Below are 17075 nucleotides of genomic sequence, written 5' to 3'. Positions count from 1 at the left end.
ATTCCTGGGGCTAACTTTGAAATAGTTACCTCATGTAAGGTACCTGTGAAGGCTTCAAAAACACCCCCGAAGTAGGAAAAATGCTTCACAGTTAACAGCACAGAACTTGTTGTGAGTTAGTTGCTTTTGAATGAGCCAATGTAGATAAATCTGAACTACGGTGTAGTCGATACATATATGTTTATGGTAAAGGAGAGAGCCAAGTAAAGAAGTTTTATCTTAGTTTTGTGCATACTGAATGTTTCAGGATGTAACCTAGTGCAACACTTTGTTCAACTGTTGCTTATTTCCCGAAAGCTGCCATCGAGTTTAGAACCACAAAAAGGAAACGCGAGATCATGTGTATGCCCCTGTTAAACCTAACATGGTAGTTAAAGAACATACCACTTTTGTTTATGGAAGAGCAGATGCAGTCTTCATCTTCTCAGCTGAAATGCTGATATAAAGTCAGAAACAACACAGATTACAATGGGGAGGAAGTAAATAGTTGTACAAATGTCTGAAACTGGAGAGATGACTTTGCTTACCCTCTGCTGCTGTTTTGATTTCAATGTCCATCTTTGTCTATTACTATTCATAGTCTGAGATGGTACCACTGCTATAGCAATTTCTTAAACATAGCAGTGCTTTCCTTCCTCCTGTATTAACTACAGCATTTGTCTGTTTGATGTTTTATGCCTATTCTTTCCTGTCAGGGTACACCTCAGTCCTTTGGAATCTCTCAAGGTGTCATGCCCATTCCGGAGAAATAGTCATCTATGAAATGAGTGTATTGGGACTCAAGTAGAAAATTGCTTGTGTAAAATATAGTGAATCTTTGATTTAACTTTGTACTTACAAATCATGCTCATGCACAAATTACACAATCTTTTGGAGTTTAGCCTATGCTATGTATATTTCTATTTTTTTGCTTTGGTCAAGCATTTATATCTTTCTTTTTTATTTAATCTCTTAGACTAAAAAGAAACCATTAATACACTTAACATTTATAACATTTTATAAGTGAGCAAAAATTGTAAGAAAATTTATTTTTTATCACCTAATGAAACCTTTGGGTTAGAGACATTATAAAACAAGATATTGACAAGCTACTGAGCGTAACGCTTGGATGCCTCTGTCTATGCATAGGATGTAGCTAACAGGAAACCTGAGGTTAACACTTACCTCTAAACTCACAGTCATGCAAAGTTTTTGCAGTACAACTCCAGTTTGTTTTAATGGCCAGTAAGTGGCTGGAACACTTTTGCAGGGCCACAGGAGTTCACATTGAGGCAGAAAGTGTTTCAAGCATCGCTTAAATGCATTTACTATTTTGTTTTTATTTATTCTCCACAAATGTTTTAAGGTCTCTTTACGTCGACAACAAGTTAGTGAGAGACTGAATGAGTGGGCTGTCTTCAGTGAGAAGAACAAGGAGCTCTGTGAGTGGCTGACACAAATGGAAAGTAAGGTTTCGCAAAATGGCGACATCCTTATAGAAGAAATGATTGAGAAACTTAAAAAGGTATAGTGAAGTGCATGTACACTTACATACTGTTCTTTAACTGCTTACTTGTTTTGTGTTGCAAAGAGGATACTGAATTAGCTGAAATGGAGGTTTTACCTTACATTGATATTTATAAGTTTCAGTAAGACTGTGTGTTTGTGGTGTTCTCTCGCTACGCAGCATTTTCCTGTCTTTCTTGAGGTGGGACCTCCCAGGATACCAGAAAATTAAGTGAATGGAAAGTCAAAGGCATCTGAATGCTTTACTAAATGTCCAATCAGAATTGCCTGTAATGAGTTTAACTATAGCAGATATATTTATAGAAGGCATTGTGTTTTGTTTTGGGTTTTTTTTTCATTCTTCTGATAAAGTTGTTCTTGGTTATACATCTAATATTTAGGAGGTTGTCTCTCCACTGTACCAGTCACCAAAAAACCAACGTTCACTGGTATTTTTGTATGGTTCCTTTAGTAGTGTAGAGCAGGGTGTATTCAGAGTGAGTACCCTGACTTCTGATTGCTCTTTACTGTCCAGGATTATCAAGAGGAGATTGCTGTAGCCCAGAAGAACAAAATTCAGCTACAGCAAATGGGAGAGCGACTTGCTAAAGCCAGCCACGAGAGTAAGGCATCAGAGATTGAGTACAAACTTGGCAAGATCAATGACAGGTGGCAACATCTTCTAGATCTTATTGCAGCCAGGTAAAACAGTTGTTTTGTTTCTAAGTGCTACATGGGACAGATTAATAAGCTGGATGTCATGAATTTAAAATCTTTTTATTGTCTGCCTTTTCATCATTAACTGTGAAATGAGTTTTTTCTTAACCATCAACACATTTCGGTGAAATTCACCTTCCTGTTTTACTTTACAGTACCTGACATCATTTCTTCAAGAAAAGTCAATTCAAAACTTCATCTGCTAGAACGACATAGGATTGGTTGCACTCAGATTTAGTGAACCTTGCTCCAGTACCATCTTACTTCAGATGAGTGCTTAAAACTGGGTGCTAATGGAGTTTTCAGAGGAATCAAAACAGAGTGTGTTTGTAGTTTTGGATTTTGAGAAGAGTGGTTCCAAAACTAAGTCTTAGTTTTCCTGCCTGATTATTTTTTCACTGATGGAGAAGAGTAACTGCAGGTAGATGCATGCACATTGGGCTTAAAATTCTTTTTACTCAAGGTCACAAATATAACAGCAATTTTCATAACAATCCTGTATTTCTTTAAGTTGTTTGATAGGTGAAGAAACTGGTTTATTTGTTTCAATACTTTCTGTTGAGTCATGCTACAGCTTCCCTCCCATTACTGACAATAATTTTGTCACAATTTTGCACTTCATAAAATGTCCATATACTTTATATATTACACTTCTGTGATGTAAGGATATATGAATTAGTAATACTTTAGTCCTGTTGGCAGCAAAAGGGTTTGTTTAGTTTTGTCGTCTTTTTTCATCCTGTTCTTTTTTCATATAGTTTTTTTTATTCCTGCTCTGAAATCTGTGAGCATGGGAGCAGTAAATTTTATGTCAGCAGAAGCATTCTGGTGGCTCCAGCTCCTTTTATAGTGGTTCATTTTAAAGTAATGAACACTGTATATTTCTTACAGAACAATTAAGCCAGGAAGTGGTGCATTACGGTCGAGGAGCCTGCTGGTTTCAGAGGGTGTGATACATCACCAATTGTTGAACATAAAGTATATTTGCTGTATTTTTGTGTTTGGCTTTTGAAACACCTACTCAGACAAATGTTCAAGTAATACCTTCAGGAAGTTTCTAGTGAAAAGTAATTGCATTCAGAAACTGTAAAACACATCTTTAAAAGATCTGTATTGTCAATTCAGTATTAGAGGTTAGTGTCCTCTACAGGGACAGGTAAGGGTTCAGGATTCTGTACCATCCTTGGGGTGGGGAGATATAAACTGAAATATTATACACTTAAAATTTCTCATTCTGTTATCAGCAGGGTGTCAAGTCCTAGTTCTAAACTAATTTATGTAAAATATTTATTTTTATTTCCAGATCATTTCAACTTAGCCTTCTTAACTAGCATGCTCAGCACTATTGTATGCAATTAAACATATAACCCTTTCCATTGAAGTGCTTACTGAAGTGAAGGAAACTCTGCGAAGTTTGAACATTGCGTTGCTGAAGTTGGGAAGTAAATGGTGGAGAGGTTTGGTGCTAGGTTGTGGAAATTTTGCAAGTTCAGCTGTAGCTTAGGCTGATAGCAGTTAAAGCCCAAGTTGTTGATTAATGTATGTACAAAGTATTTGTACTGATGTCTAATTTCCACTGGACAAAAGGGTTTTCATCCCCCAAGATAATTTTTAGAAGACTCCAGATACTCTTTAGAATATGTTGTTATATATTGGGGTGTGTTCCTGTTACGATATTTTGGAGTTTGGAATGTATCATGTAACATGATTTTGGCTGCACTCAGCTAGTAAATGCAGATTAATTGTTCTGGTGTTGAGGATGAAACACATCTTTTCATATTCTGGATCCCTGAGGGCATTAATAAATTATTAGAGACTGTGTGCTTTTCTGCAAAGCTACAGTCATCCCTTGCCTGGAGCATTTTTCTTAGTGCTTTGTTTCCTACAGCTGTGAAAGAATTGAAAGTGCTCTATGAAAATGCTTCAGTAATACAGTATTGGTAGTATGTGTCCAGGCTGAATCTTTACCTGTTGATTTTATGCTGTGTGGTGGAACTTCTCCATTCACCTGTAGAAGCCTCTGTCTGCCTTTCTGTCTTTCTCACATTCTGTTTCCTTACCCATTTTTTTTTAATTGCTTCTCCATTCTGAGGAGGTCTGTAACTGCAGAAGAGACAGCTACAGCAAGGTAGCTGTGTCTCTGCATCAGAGATCTCTGTTTCTGTCTTTCTAGAATATTTTCATCCTTTCAGATGAATTTTTCTGATGTGTCAGCCTGGTGCAAAAAAATGTTACAGATGTTTACAGCCAGGAAGCAGTGCTATTGCTGCAACTGCTCGGGCTTTGCAAAGAAAGCTTTGTTGTATGTGTTTTCATCCCTTCCCCTAGCACTCACAGTCCACATTCCTGGAGATCAAGTCTGGCACATGTTGATGAATGCAAGTTTTATTTAGAAACATGACCACTTGTCACCATTCAGTCTCATGTTATCAAGCAACGGCTGCTAACATTTGTTTGGCGTGCAATATTTTCTGTACAGTACTCGCCAGCAAAGAGAAGTGTGTCCCCTTTCCTCCCCCCACCCAAAGCACAGTGTTTGCAGGCTTTTGAAGTGGAAGTTCTTCTTTTTAATGCCGGAAAATTTCATGGTGGTGGCAGAGGACTTGCATGCTGTGAGGATGGCGGAGGACGGCAGTGTGGATTCAGATCTCCCAGACTGTAATTGTGATATCACAAGGCAGGCAGCTATTTTTGTTTGCTTTTGATTGATACGATTCTTTCTGAAGTCTTGGCTTGCTGGGAAAACTATTGAAATATTGATATGTAGAAATCACTACCTTAGCTAGAAATTACTGTTTTCTGCTCAGTTTAAAATAGTTGACAGTGATAACAGCATACTTTGTTTTACAGCTAGTACTTTTGGATCACAGAATAATTTTTTGTTACTGATGCAGACTTAGAACTAGTAAAATCTCTTAGCTGTCTAAAAGAAACTGTAGACTGGTTTTACTGCTGTTTTTTAAATACAAGAGCATGTACACACATGAGAGAAAGCGGACTTTGTATTTGTCTGCTCACTGTTTGTGTCATCAAAGGGGCATGGCTACAAGTGAAAGGCAGAGAAGGAGAGGCTGTAAAGAAAGTATTTCAGACTTATCAAAGTCTGATATGTACAGGTCTGTCCTGTACATTTTAATTACTGGTTTGTAACTGCATGTAATACTTGAACTCAGCCTACATCATCTTGGATTTTTGATTCAGCGTCTCTTTTTCCCTCTTCATGTTATCTTTTCTAGAAGTTTTGCTGCTGCTGTTCAGAGTTCTAGAAATTTACCCTTTGAAAGGGGAAACTGTGGTCTGAAGAGCAAATATAACTGGTGGTACTAGTGTCCTGGAACGCAGTAGTACTGTACTTTGGACAATAAATCTTTTTTAATGATAAAAAGATTATTTTTAAACTGATTTTTTAAAAACTGATTTTAATAGTGTAATATTTTTCACTATTTCATAGAGTGTTTCTTGAAACTTTGTCTCCAGTTCCAAGTAGATTTTTTTTTTTTAAACTTTTCTGCTTTCTACGGGCTTTGTACAGACTTAGCTAACATGCTCTTACTGACTTTTTTCATGTTGCTTTTAAAGTTTAATATTAGTAACCAGCTGTCTAAATGACTAACACAGTAGCTATGAGTTCTATATGATGCATTGTTATGTATTTACAGGGTTGTTCCTGTTTAGGTTTAAGTGGAATCGAAGGCTGTTTAATTTAGGACTAGTTGAATTAAAGGTATTTGTGCTTAATTTCAGCTCCAAGTTGTTCTCTCACTGCCTTTTCTTAGTGTAAAATAGACTTTTTAAAGTTATTACTTTCTTGGGGAAACCAAGGTACAGTAATTGGAACATGGAAACGTAAGCACCCTAAGCCCATTCAAATTTTCAGATGAGTTTTCGACATTAAACCATAAAAACAAACAGTTGAATTCTGCAGTATTTTCCTTTCTGAGAGTCTTAAGTATTTGTAAAACGTAACAAGACTGATGTGTGTGTGTGTTACATAAAAAAACCAACCTTTAAAACCACCGTGTCATGGGTCCAACCCTTTTATTTCAATGTGGAATCCTCATTATCAAGGAGAGGAGTTATCTCAAGTCTCTTGCAGTAACGGGCATAATGCTGCAACAAAAGCATGAGATGATTATTTGGAATAATTAGCTGTTTAAACATAATCTTGTAAATGAAATCTCAAAAGGTCAAAATTATAGTTGGCTAGGGATCCCACGTACTTGAATAGTTTACAATTTGACCTTTGTCTCTAAGCAGAGGTTGTAGTTTCATTAGCTTTCAGGCCCTGCCATTAGCATGGAAAGATAGGATTTTGAGCTGTTACATTTTTAAAAGAGAGATATTTTTGTTGCACACACATTATGTAATTATTTGTACACAGGCACAGTATTCAGTGAGATGAAGAGCGTAAGCATCTTGCCTGCTAAAATTCAGAAGGAAAACTCTCTGACATGATGGATTACATCTATTATTTGTTTGTGGATATGTTTTCAGACTAGCTAGAGGCACAACACCGTATTGTAGTTCAGTCACAAAAAGTAAGCCCAGCATACTCCAAGAAGCACTTGTTTATTTGCTTCTATTTGTACCGTGGGCAAGGAACCTGTCATGTTAGACTCAGTACAAAAAAAGAACAGTGTTAACAGTAAATGTAGCGGGTGGTGGGAAGGGAGTTGTCTGTCTTTTTTTTTTTTAACTTTGGAATTCAGGTGCAGGGAATTGTAACCGTCTGGCGGGAGGGCTGGTTTATCGGTAGGTTTTGGTTTTGGTTGGAGTGTTCTTTTAGTATGTGGCCCTTTTTTTTACTTTTTCTCTCTTGAGTAACTTAAGTCCTGTGACTGAAAATAGCTCTATTTGGACCAGGGTTGTTTTTTGCTCTGGCAGGTGTGTATTCCCATGCAGTCTGCTTAAGGCAAAAAGGGCATTTTCTAAATGATGGGCCCTTTATCAGGTATTGCAGGCAAAATGTAAATAAAATCTGGCACAGAGGTTAGGGCACTATACAATTGCAAACAGGAAAAGCCTGGTCCACAGCTTGGGCTTGCAAATGATAGAGTGACATTGCTTCTACACAGGGCTGACATGACTCATTGTTCCGATTCCCACTCCAGCATGCCTGCAAAGGATCAGCGGCACCCAGCCTTGAAAATCTAAGCAGAAAATGGGCAGGATTTTGCTCCTGCAAAATGTCAGAGACTGAAAAGCTGTATGTGAGTTCCAGAAGAGTGATAACGAACTTTCTTGCTCACCCTATGAGCAAGTTTCAATTGGTCCAAACCCACAAACCATTGTATGTATTACCATAGGTGGCAAGGAGATGGTGCCCCCAGACATTGGTTGTTCTAGTATCTCTCCAAGGCTAAATACATAGCTGTGTTTCGGGATAACCTGATGATGGGGACTGGGGCGGTCTTTCAGCACAATTGTGTTGACTTCAGTCCCTTCATAGCCAGATTTTCAGATTACCTAGTTTTTTTCCAATTACTAAGAGTTTTTTTCAGATCACAACCGTGCAGCTGTTGGTCATGAGACTTTGGCAAGGAAGATGCATTCGAACTGTTCTTAAGCGTGTTTGGTGCTAAAGAGCCACAGTTTGACCATCTGTGATCTAAAGAGAGGGCTAGAAAGAGGCAAAAATTTGAAAGATTTAACTTTCAAGTTTTTAAGTTGACATTAAGACCCCTGCATTTCTTTTTGGTAAGAAAAGGACACCCATATTATACTCTTAATGGTCAGCTGCAACTACTGCTTTAAATATGGAAACACTTGATAAATTTGCTGGTTAGTATTATGGAAAAAATGTGAATTGCTCTGTTTGAATTATAGGATAGTCAGGTGGCATTTTGCTTGTCTGACAAATCTGGCAATCTTGTATTTTTCAACCCAATTTAGTCAGGCTATTCCCAGCTGCACTCGCCTCTTAAAGCTTTCTGATACTGAAACACTTATGTGGAAGAGCAATAGAAACATAAAGGGGAATGTTACTCAAAATTGTTTGTGGTACTACATAAACTGAAAAAAAAAAAAAAGAAAGCTTAGAAACAATTTCAGAATCTATTAATGTATGTTATGTAACATGGCGATAGGAAGGAGAGAATTACTGGCAAGACTTTTTTGCATTTGAAACAGGCTGAAGGAAAAAATATCAAGATAGGATGAAGGTTAAGTCAAATTTTCCTCACTCTCTAAGCTTAATGTTCCCTTGAATAAAAAACCCACTATTTAATTTTTCCTGGCCATTGCTGTTGCAGGGTCAGGGTCTCAAGAAAAATACTACTTGGAAATTGCCATGCAGTTACATTCCAATTTCATCTGTTTAAATCTGAAGTAGTCCATTAAGACCAAGAACAACTTAAAGCAGCCCTTGGGATTCAGGAATTCTCACTGAGTTCTCAGCTGGATTTCTCTCTCTAAAACTTATTTATTCAAGAACAAGTCTTCACACTGGCACAGGTTGCCCAGAGAGGTGGTAGATGCCCCATCCCTGGAAACATTCAAGGTCAAGTTGGATGGGGCTCTGAGCAACCTGATCTAGTTGAAGATGTCCCTGCCCACGGCAGGGGGGTTGGACTAGATGACCTTTAGAGGTCCCTTCCAACCCAAACCATTCTGTGATATGTATTTCAATGTTTAGAAATCACCAGGGTGAAAAAGGCCTGTTCGCTCAGTGCACTCCACCACCAGTACTGGTTAAATGGATAAGTTATTTGTAGTCTAAGAACTTCTGTCATCTGTTGGTCAAATACACAACTAAATTACAAATTACTTAGATTGTTTTGAGCTTTTGGTGTGTGTGAGTTCATTTAAAAAAAAAAAAAAAAAAAAGGTTTCCTTTCTTGACAAACATTTAACTCAACTGATAAAGGTACAGAAACTTTGAAAATGTTGTCTGGCATTAGTAAGCTCTTAATTTTTCTTAACCAGAACCTATGAACGCAGGACTATTTGCACATATAATATACTTCTGTTACATAACAAAGGAAGACTTCAGAACAGAACTTGCCATCTAAGTTGAGTTTCTCTGAAAACTTCCTGAAACACATGCTGTGGAAGTTCTCCTTCAGGATGTACTTATGCTGCCTTTTCTTTTTCTTTACAGGGTAAAGAAGTTGAAGGAGACCCTCGTTGCAGTGCAGCAGCTGGATAAAAACATGAGTAGCCTGAGATCTTGGCTTGCCCACATTGAGTCAGAGCTGTCCAAACCTATCGTCTATGAAACTTGTGACTCTGAGGAGATACAAAGGAAGCTAAATGAACAGCAGGTAAAATACAACACGCTTATCAGGTACACGATGGCATGGGGAGAATCAAAGTAGAGTGTCCTTGGGCTGCCCATACCCAGCTCGACGCTGAGAGGGCATGAGGCAAAGAAGTGTTTAAATATCAAGGCAAGTGGTACTTACTGTGTCACTTATAGAGCCTTCTGCTGGCTTTGACATCGAATACACCAGGAGCTGACTGACCTTTCCGAGAAAGGTAAGGCACCAAGAGATGTAACCTGAACGAGTTATTGCAATTGTTTTTCCTTTGGGGTTTGTGGTTTTTGTTTGTTTGTGTTGTCTGTTCCCAGAGGCAAAACTGACACCTATTAGACCTTGCAAATTTTGCACATGCTTGAAAATGACTATTTTTTATCAACCTTTCTAACTCAGTTTTATTTTGCAGCTTGTTTGAGAATCACTTTGCACGCAAAGATGCATGAGCTATACATGTGAAGTTAAAATTAGTTGGTTTATAGCACACAAAGCCTTTATGCAGTGCTAGAACAAAATAGTCAACACTGGAATGGGCAGAAAAATGTCGAGTCAACCAGTTTTTGGCATTAAAACTAAAGCTAGTCCTAAGAAGATTCACTATACTTTCTCTCTCCTGTTCCACTTCACTGCCCAGTGCAGTTTTACCTGGAAGCACATTGCTGGGGAGGACTGTTGTTCTGTGGTGTTCCTCTTGGTTATTTATTGGCAAAAATACCTTTCTGGTTCCTCACTGCAGATGAGTTAGATGCTTTCCTGAGTTCTTTCTCCAGAGGAGAAAGAAATGCGTGGGAAGAGGAGTGCCAGAATGTTTTGGGGATAATTGATTTATGAAGTGTACAAACTGGCATTTTGCTCTTTTAAGCTGAGTGTGGGACTGAGACCCAAGAAACCCCCTCAGAGTTTTTGCCATCTCCCCAGCTGATTTGCTACATGGCTGTGCAAAATTGCTTATTACTATTCTATATGTAATTTACATAGGGATGATAATTTATAATACACAAACATCACTAATGAGTGGTGTTTCTGAGACAATAAAGTGCTGGGCAGGGCTAAACATCGCTATCAACAAAGTAGATGCTTGAGATTTTTTTACTAGCGTCCCTATGCAGGCATCCCACAGTTTGTTACAACCACTTCTTATGGGACTTATTCTGGGCACAGAGACCAGTGTATCTCTGCCTTTTGCTGTTTCCTTGTGGTGATCCCCACGTATGACAGCATGCAGTAATACTCTGTAGAAGTGTGAGTGGTTTAATTTTAACTCCAAAAGAGAGAAATAGAGGTGAATCTTATCCTGGGAGGATGCCATGTTTGGAAACTTGATGATGATTTGATTTGATAACACTGGAAGCCATGGTTATAATAATAATTCAAAAAACCCAAGCACCTTCAGTGTATGGCAACCAGTATTTTTATTAGTTGGAGGCTATATCACTATCCACTGCATCTCAGAAGGCCAGTATGTTGGCCATCTTCTCAAGTATTTCATCCCTCTTTCTTCTTCCATTAGTGATCTTACGTTTTTTTCCATGTTTGATCTTCCACTGAGGTCATGTTATCTTCCCTGTGCATACTGCTACCAGTTGTTCATATACAAAATTACGTTAAAAATATTATGCTGTGAAAGAGGAGGGCCAAATTCCATTTCTGTAACTCCAATATCTACTTCTCAGCATCTACTTCAGCCAAGAATCAGCTTTGCAGATTGCTGGTCTCTGTAGTGAAATTACAAATACAATCGAAGCTGGATATCCCGGGGAAGGTAGGGTAACTTCACTGCAGTGTTTTCCTAGGGTCGCAAACTGCATTTCAAGGATTACTTGTTTACTTTCTCAATCTGCTACCACTTGAAATGTGGAAAAAATGGTATTTGCTTTTGGATTGATAAAGGAAAAAAAGCTGTATGTGGGTGACAGCAGTGCATAAAAGTGATGCTCCTTTGTGAACTAACCCAAAGGCTAAATGCTCTCTAATAAACATAGAAAATTTTAAAATCTGGGAAAGAAATATAAGGCTATGGAGAAAAATCAGTATAGACATTGCTTGGAGAAAGGTTCTGTAGGTGAATAAAAAAGTTTAATCTTTAGGAATCCTCATGACCACCAACCGGCAGTTCTCACTACTGCTCTACTCTGAAACAGCAGAGAGGAGATTGTGTTGCCTGAACTTGCTTAACCTCAAGTCTCATAGCTGTCTGGAGTATGCGTTTCATACAGTATTGCATCTGTTTATAGTATCCACCCTTACATAACATTTCAGGATGGGTAGAAAGAAGAATAAGCACTTGGACATCACGATGAAAGAGTATTTTCCAGGCAAATGAAAGTGAAAGGGCCACTGCTGAGGAAGAAGACATTGTGATTTTCCACTTGATGGACTCATGTAGATGTTCACAAAATAGCCTCCTGTTTCACAGATGAGAAGAGGAAATAGATTACTTCAAAGAGTCCAACCCCAGTTATCACAAACAACCAAATCAAATGGTTGATACAAGTTGACCTTGCTCCATTTCAAATTTGCTGAGGTTTTTAGATTCTACATTTAGATCTCATTTCCTGCTGGAAGGCATTTTCAGAACATCATATTGCTAGTTGTAAGAAAAGTTCCTCTAGTTAGACCTTAAATGTATGTAGACACAATATGTTGACACTGTATTTCCCTTTGCATATTATAGTTTACTTCACTAGCAAAATTATAAAGAGCAGTTTATCTCTACTCATCCTCAAGCTGCCAAGTTCTTGCTCTCCTAAATAAACTTCCACATCTCTAACTGTCCTAATAGTTCTTTTCTTCATCTGAATCAGAAGTGAACATAGTATTCTAGATGCAATATATCACTTTTTGGTGTAGTCACTTAGTACTTCTTTGTCACTATTGGAATTATGTTATCTTGGCTTTGTTACTGTCCATCGTGATTTTTCCATCTAATATCCTGATGATTTATTGCAAATGTAGGCAGAAGTCAAGCAGGGTTTCTTTTCCTTGCACTGATCCAACAGCAGCAGCCAGTTACTTTTGTGGCTTGTCTTAACTAAAACCTGTAGTTCCAAACTGAAGCTGAAACACTGCTTCAAGATGAAACATTACCATTAGTGCAGAACAAGCCATTGCAACCAAGAAACTGACAGAAGAAATAATACTGATCACATATAATAAGTGCTAAGACAGTGTAAGTGCATTTTCTTTAGCTGTCCTGAATTTTCCTTTTCCGTTCCCAATGAAAATGCTATAGAATTGGAAAGTTGAGGGAAGAAAAATCTCCTACCAGAGATGCACTGTTCAACATGTGCTGCTGATGATCTCCATGTCAAACATGCCACTTTGCAGCTAGCTTACCTGGGGAAGAGTAGGTTCATGAAGGGTACCTCCACCAAACCCTCGCAGTAGATAAGAACATATTTTCTTGTCACACTTCTCTTACTAACTTGTGCTTTACATTCTCTGTGATAATGGGAAAGGGCTGGGAATAATTCCACCACTTACTGGTGATGTAGATTAAATGTATGTGAAGAATGCTCAGCTGAGCATGCAGAGCTCTGGCAGTTTGTCCCAGGTGATGGTTTGGTGTTCATAGTCCCTGGGAGAGCTGTGCATGCTACCAGGTTCTCCTGGCCTCATTGATAACATTGCAACACCACTTGCGCAGATGCAGTCTCTTAATAGGTATTCATTGGATGTTTTTCTCCTGTTTGCAAGCTTATTGATTTTTTTTTAATAAGTAGAAGAGAAATGCATTTGTATTTATGCATGTTTTGCAATTTCTCTTAAGAATTAATTTCTTCACCTGCAGGAACTTCAGAGGGACATAGAGAAACACAGCACTGGAGTGGCATCTGTTCTCAATCTGTGTGAAGTGCTTCTTCACGACTGTGATGCTTGTGCCACAGAAGCAGAGTGTGACTCTATCCAGCAGGCTACACGCAATCTGGACAGAAGGTGGAGGAATATTTGTGCAATGTCAATGGAAAGGCGACTTAAGTAAGTCTAAAATACCTAGAAATTAGTATTTCCTTCCACAGGCACAAATGCAGGATGGGATGTATGTTATAGGGTTGCAGTACTGAAGAAAAGGGTTGTAGGGGTCAGAAAAAGATCATACACTGAATAAAAGCCAATAGCTGTTATGCTGTGGGGAAAAGAAAGAAATTTTGGGGTTGCATTTGTATGTGCCTTTATACAAGGTACAGATATCAATTATCACATTTGGCTCACAAGGCCTGTGATGGAATGATATCTTATTTCCGATGCTTCATAGAAATGATGAGAGAGAAACTAGAGAAAGCTTAGATGGTAGCAGTGACTCCAAGAGATTTAGAAAACATGACCTAAAAGGGAGAGTTGTAACACTTAAGTTTACGTTAGAACTACTGAGACTGATGGGGAAACTAGTTATCAAATGGGTGGAACGTTATTCCAGGTGTTAGGGTTTTCATGCACCTAATGTTCCTCAACGGTCTCTCTTATGTCTGATTTTGTTTATTTGGAAGAATTTTAGGACTGAACACTCATCTGGAATTTCCTCATCTGCCCACTGTAGCTTTGCTGAGCAAGTGTGGGCCGTAGCGCCCGTGCATCTTAGGTGTGATCTGGTTTACTGCACATGCTTAGACCATCTGTACACTGCATGCCGATGATATCCAGAAGATTCGTTGTTTTCTATTCCCATGCTAGGATAGCATGGGTGATTTTGATAGCTATAATGATGTAGGCTAGGTTGGGCCAATGCTATATACTCTGTGCTGACCACTAATCATACGTGTTTAACTGTTTGAACTCCTGTATTTATGAAGATCTTTTCTGTACCTTTTTAAGTTATGAATCTGATTTCTGTGATGTTTACACAATCATATCACGAACTCTAGGTAAAGTTTATGACTTTTCAGAATGCTGAATTAAACTTTATATGATCTTTGGTTTTGTGGGATATTCTTAATGTATTTTAGTAAAGGTGTTCTTTATTTTACGCAAAAAAATTGTTGCTTTTAAGTTGTGCTGCTCTATATCCACAGATTGCTATCTCTAAGTAATTTTATACTATTGCCATGGTAATTCTTGTATAGTGTGTGTATATGTATATATAAAAATACAGCTTATAAGTTCTATCTTTGACACAGTCTGTCTTGAAAATATACAGGCTCTTCATAGCTTTGTGTCCAGCTAATTAATTCAGAACTATTTTAAGTTAATGTGGAACAATGCATTGAACTCTATTTTACTTTCTTGCAATGTACACATTATGCTATTAGTAGATTTGTACCAGTAAGTTAACTGAGCTATCAGTATTTAGGATCTTTATTGTACTAGAAACAGTTATTCATATGAAAAAGCAACTTTCCAGATGTCAAACTTCAGGTTAAACAACATATCATTAACAAAGGATAAATTTTGCATGGATCAGGTCCTTTTCAGACCTGCATATCTAAGATTTGGGAAAGATCTATTCTGTATGTAAAAAGCGATAAAGTTCTGCTGTAATACAACCTGTCCCAAAAAAGATCTTGTTATTTTGAACCAAGTGGCGTTGAAGTTCTTGGGATTTTACAGCCAATTTGATTTCAGGTTCAAGAGTCAGCCACTATTTTTACATATTCAATTTGAAGTCAAATTGGTTTCTTTAAACATTGGGATAACTTTTAACTTTTTTTTTTAAATAAAAATACGTTTACAGTGTATATTAAGAGATAGCATTTTACCAGTTGTTGGTGAATGAAAAAAAAAAATGTTTGTGTCCCTTTGCAATGCAGAATAATGACTGAGGACTTTAAAATACATGCTGCAACATCTTTAGCATTCTGTAAGAAAAAGCTCTGCAGTAGAAGGTAGTGTGGAATTTCTAATCTCTAAAATACCGGCTTAGGTACCTAAGTTGGGACTGCATTTCAGAAGTTATTTAGCACGTGCTCAGATTTTTAGAGTTCCTGTTGCATACTTATAACTTTCTTTTTATACTGATTCCAAAATTAGATGCATTGAAAAAAAATTGCCATCATCTTATTCTAGCTCAGTCTGGAATAAGCCAGCCTTCCCTGTGGTCTCTTTATCAGCCTGGCTGTCTGAGTTAGATTAAGAGCCAGTTATTGTCTGGTGCAGCGCTAGTTTGCTGTTGCAGATGATTAGTTGAAGTTCTGTAGGTCAGCTGGCCTTCAGCCTGAGCATTCCCTAATTTTCCATCATCTATTGCAGAATTGAAGAGACGTGGCGGCTATGGCAAAAGTTTTTGGATGACTACTCTAGATTTGAAGACTGGCTAAAAACCTCTGAGAAGACAGCTGCTTTACCAAGCTCGTCTGGTGTGCTTTACACAGTTGCTAAGGAAGAACTGAAGAAATTTGAGGTGACTTATAGTAGTCGAAATTTAATATCTACTGATCACATTACAGCAGCCAGCTGGTGTTCTTCCTTCCCATACACAAGTCACTCAGCACAGACACTGTATTAATATAGTGGAGTTGATGATTTTGTAGCTGCCTTCAGTGGCAGGTTTCTAGGATGAAGAAACAGTGGAACGTGGCAACCAAAAATGCTAATAAATCAATCCACTTTCACTTGCTGTTTGTTCACCAAAGTTAGATTTTTCACCTTTTTTATTTCTGCAACTTCTTAATATGTCCAGTCAGTAGGTGCTCCAGAGCATTCATAAATCCCCCTTCACCAAGTACCTCTTCAAATGCATGCTGCATGTTTTAGCTTTTGCTTTGATTTTATCCCTCCTCGTCTTCCTGTAACTCTCTGAAAGCAGCCCTCTGAACCCTTTTCCTGTTTTGTACAATGTACAATATCCCCATTTTAGATCCTTACACCTGAAATCCACGTTCGTGCAAGTATTGTTATATGTCCACATGGTGTCCCCCGTGACTTAAAAGTTAAGTGCATGCTTCAAAACTGACAAGCTGTCACTTCGGTCAATGCTTAAGAGCTTGTTACATAACTTTGTTGTGTCTACTACAATGTGATGGCTTGTCTTGTAACTACAATGGAGTGTATACCTGTGTGTAAAGCACACACACACACATGTTGTGTAGCTAGTCACAGGTGAAAATCTTTTGCTCGGTGTCATATTTGCAAGGAGTATATCAAGATGAGAGGGAAAAATAATTCTGAAGAAAGAGAACAAATTGTTTAGGCAATTCTGTAAACAGTCAGGTGCTGTAAAGTATTTGCTGTGAAGAAGAAATGCAAATTTTAAAAAACGTCTAAGACCATTTAATACTTCTTGGTTTAACAATTAATTCAGAAACATAAACTGTGAAGCGCTGATTCAAATTTTATAATTGACATTCACATTTCTGAATGTACTGGCCAGGTCTTGTTGTTAAACACTGCCAGACTTCATTATGGTGAGGTAGGTTGCCATAGTATAAAAATGTTTGCTTCCTGGACACAATACTCTGTCTCAGACCTCCTTCCCATTGTCCCTTTATTCAGTGATCAGGATCTAAATTTCTTATTTAGCGAATCTCTCTATGAGAAGCAGTACCAAAAATATCTGGGCTGTCTTTGATTTTTACAGCTGATCTGACTTTGCCCAAAGTCTTTCACTGAACCTCAGCCTTTATGGTGACCTTCCCTCTCCTGCAGACTTGTGGAATTTTTACTGTCTACAGAGTGTCAGCAGGA

General features: G+C 38.0%; 1 protein-coding gene across 1 annotated transcript in view; it reads left to right on the top strand.

The window, feature by feature from the left end:
• Positions 1 to 17075, top strand: part of SYNE1 (spectrin repeat containing, nuclear envelope 1) — a 258380-nt gene that overhangs the window by 216525 nt on the left and 24780 nt on the right. The window contains 5 exon segments of the mRNA XM_009324159.1: positions 1346 to 1504; positions 2021 to 2187; positions 9302 to 9464; positions 13249 to 13436; positions 15642 to 15792. Coding sequence (XP_009322434.1) covers positions 1346 to 1504; positions 2021 to 2187; positions 9302 to 9464; positions 13249 to 13436; positions 15642 to 15792 — 828 coding nt within the window.

Source organism: Pygoscelis adeliae, unplaced genomic scaffold (assembly GCF_000699105.1).
Source record: "Pygoscelis adeliae isolate BGI_AS28 unplaced genomic scaffold, ASM69910v1 Scaffold105, whole genome shotgun sequence".
NCBI lineage: Eukaryota > Metazoa > Chordata > Aves > Sphenisciformes > Spheniscidae > Pygoscelis > Pygoscelis adeliae.
Note: the sequence above shows the minus strand (reverse complement) of the source record. Positions and strands in the feature narration are given on the sequence as shown.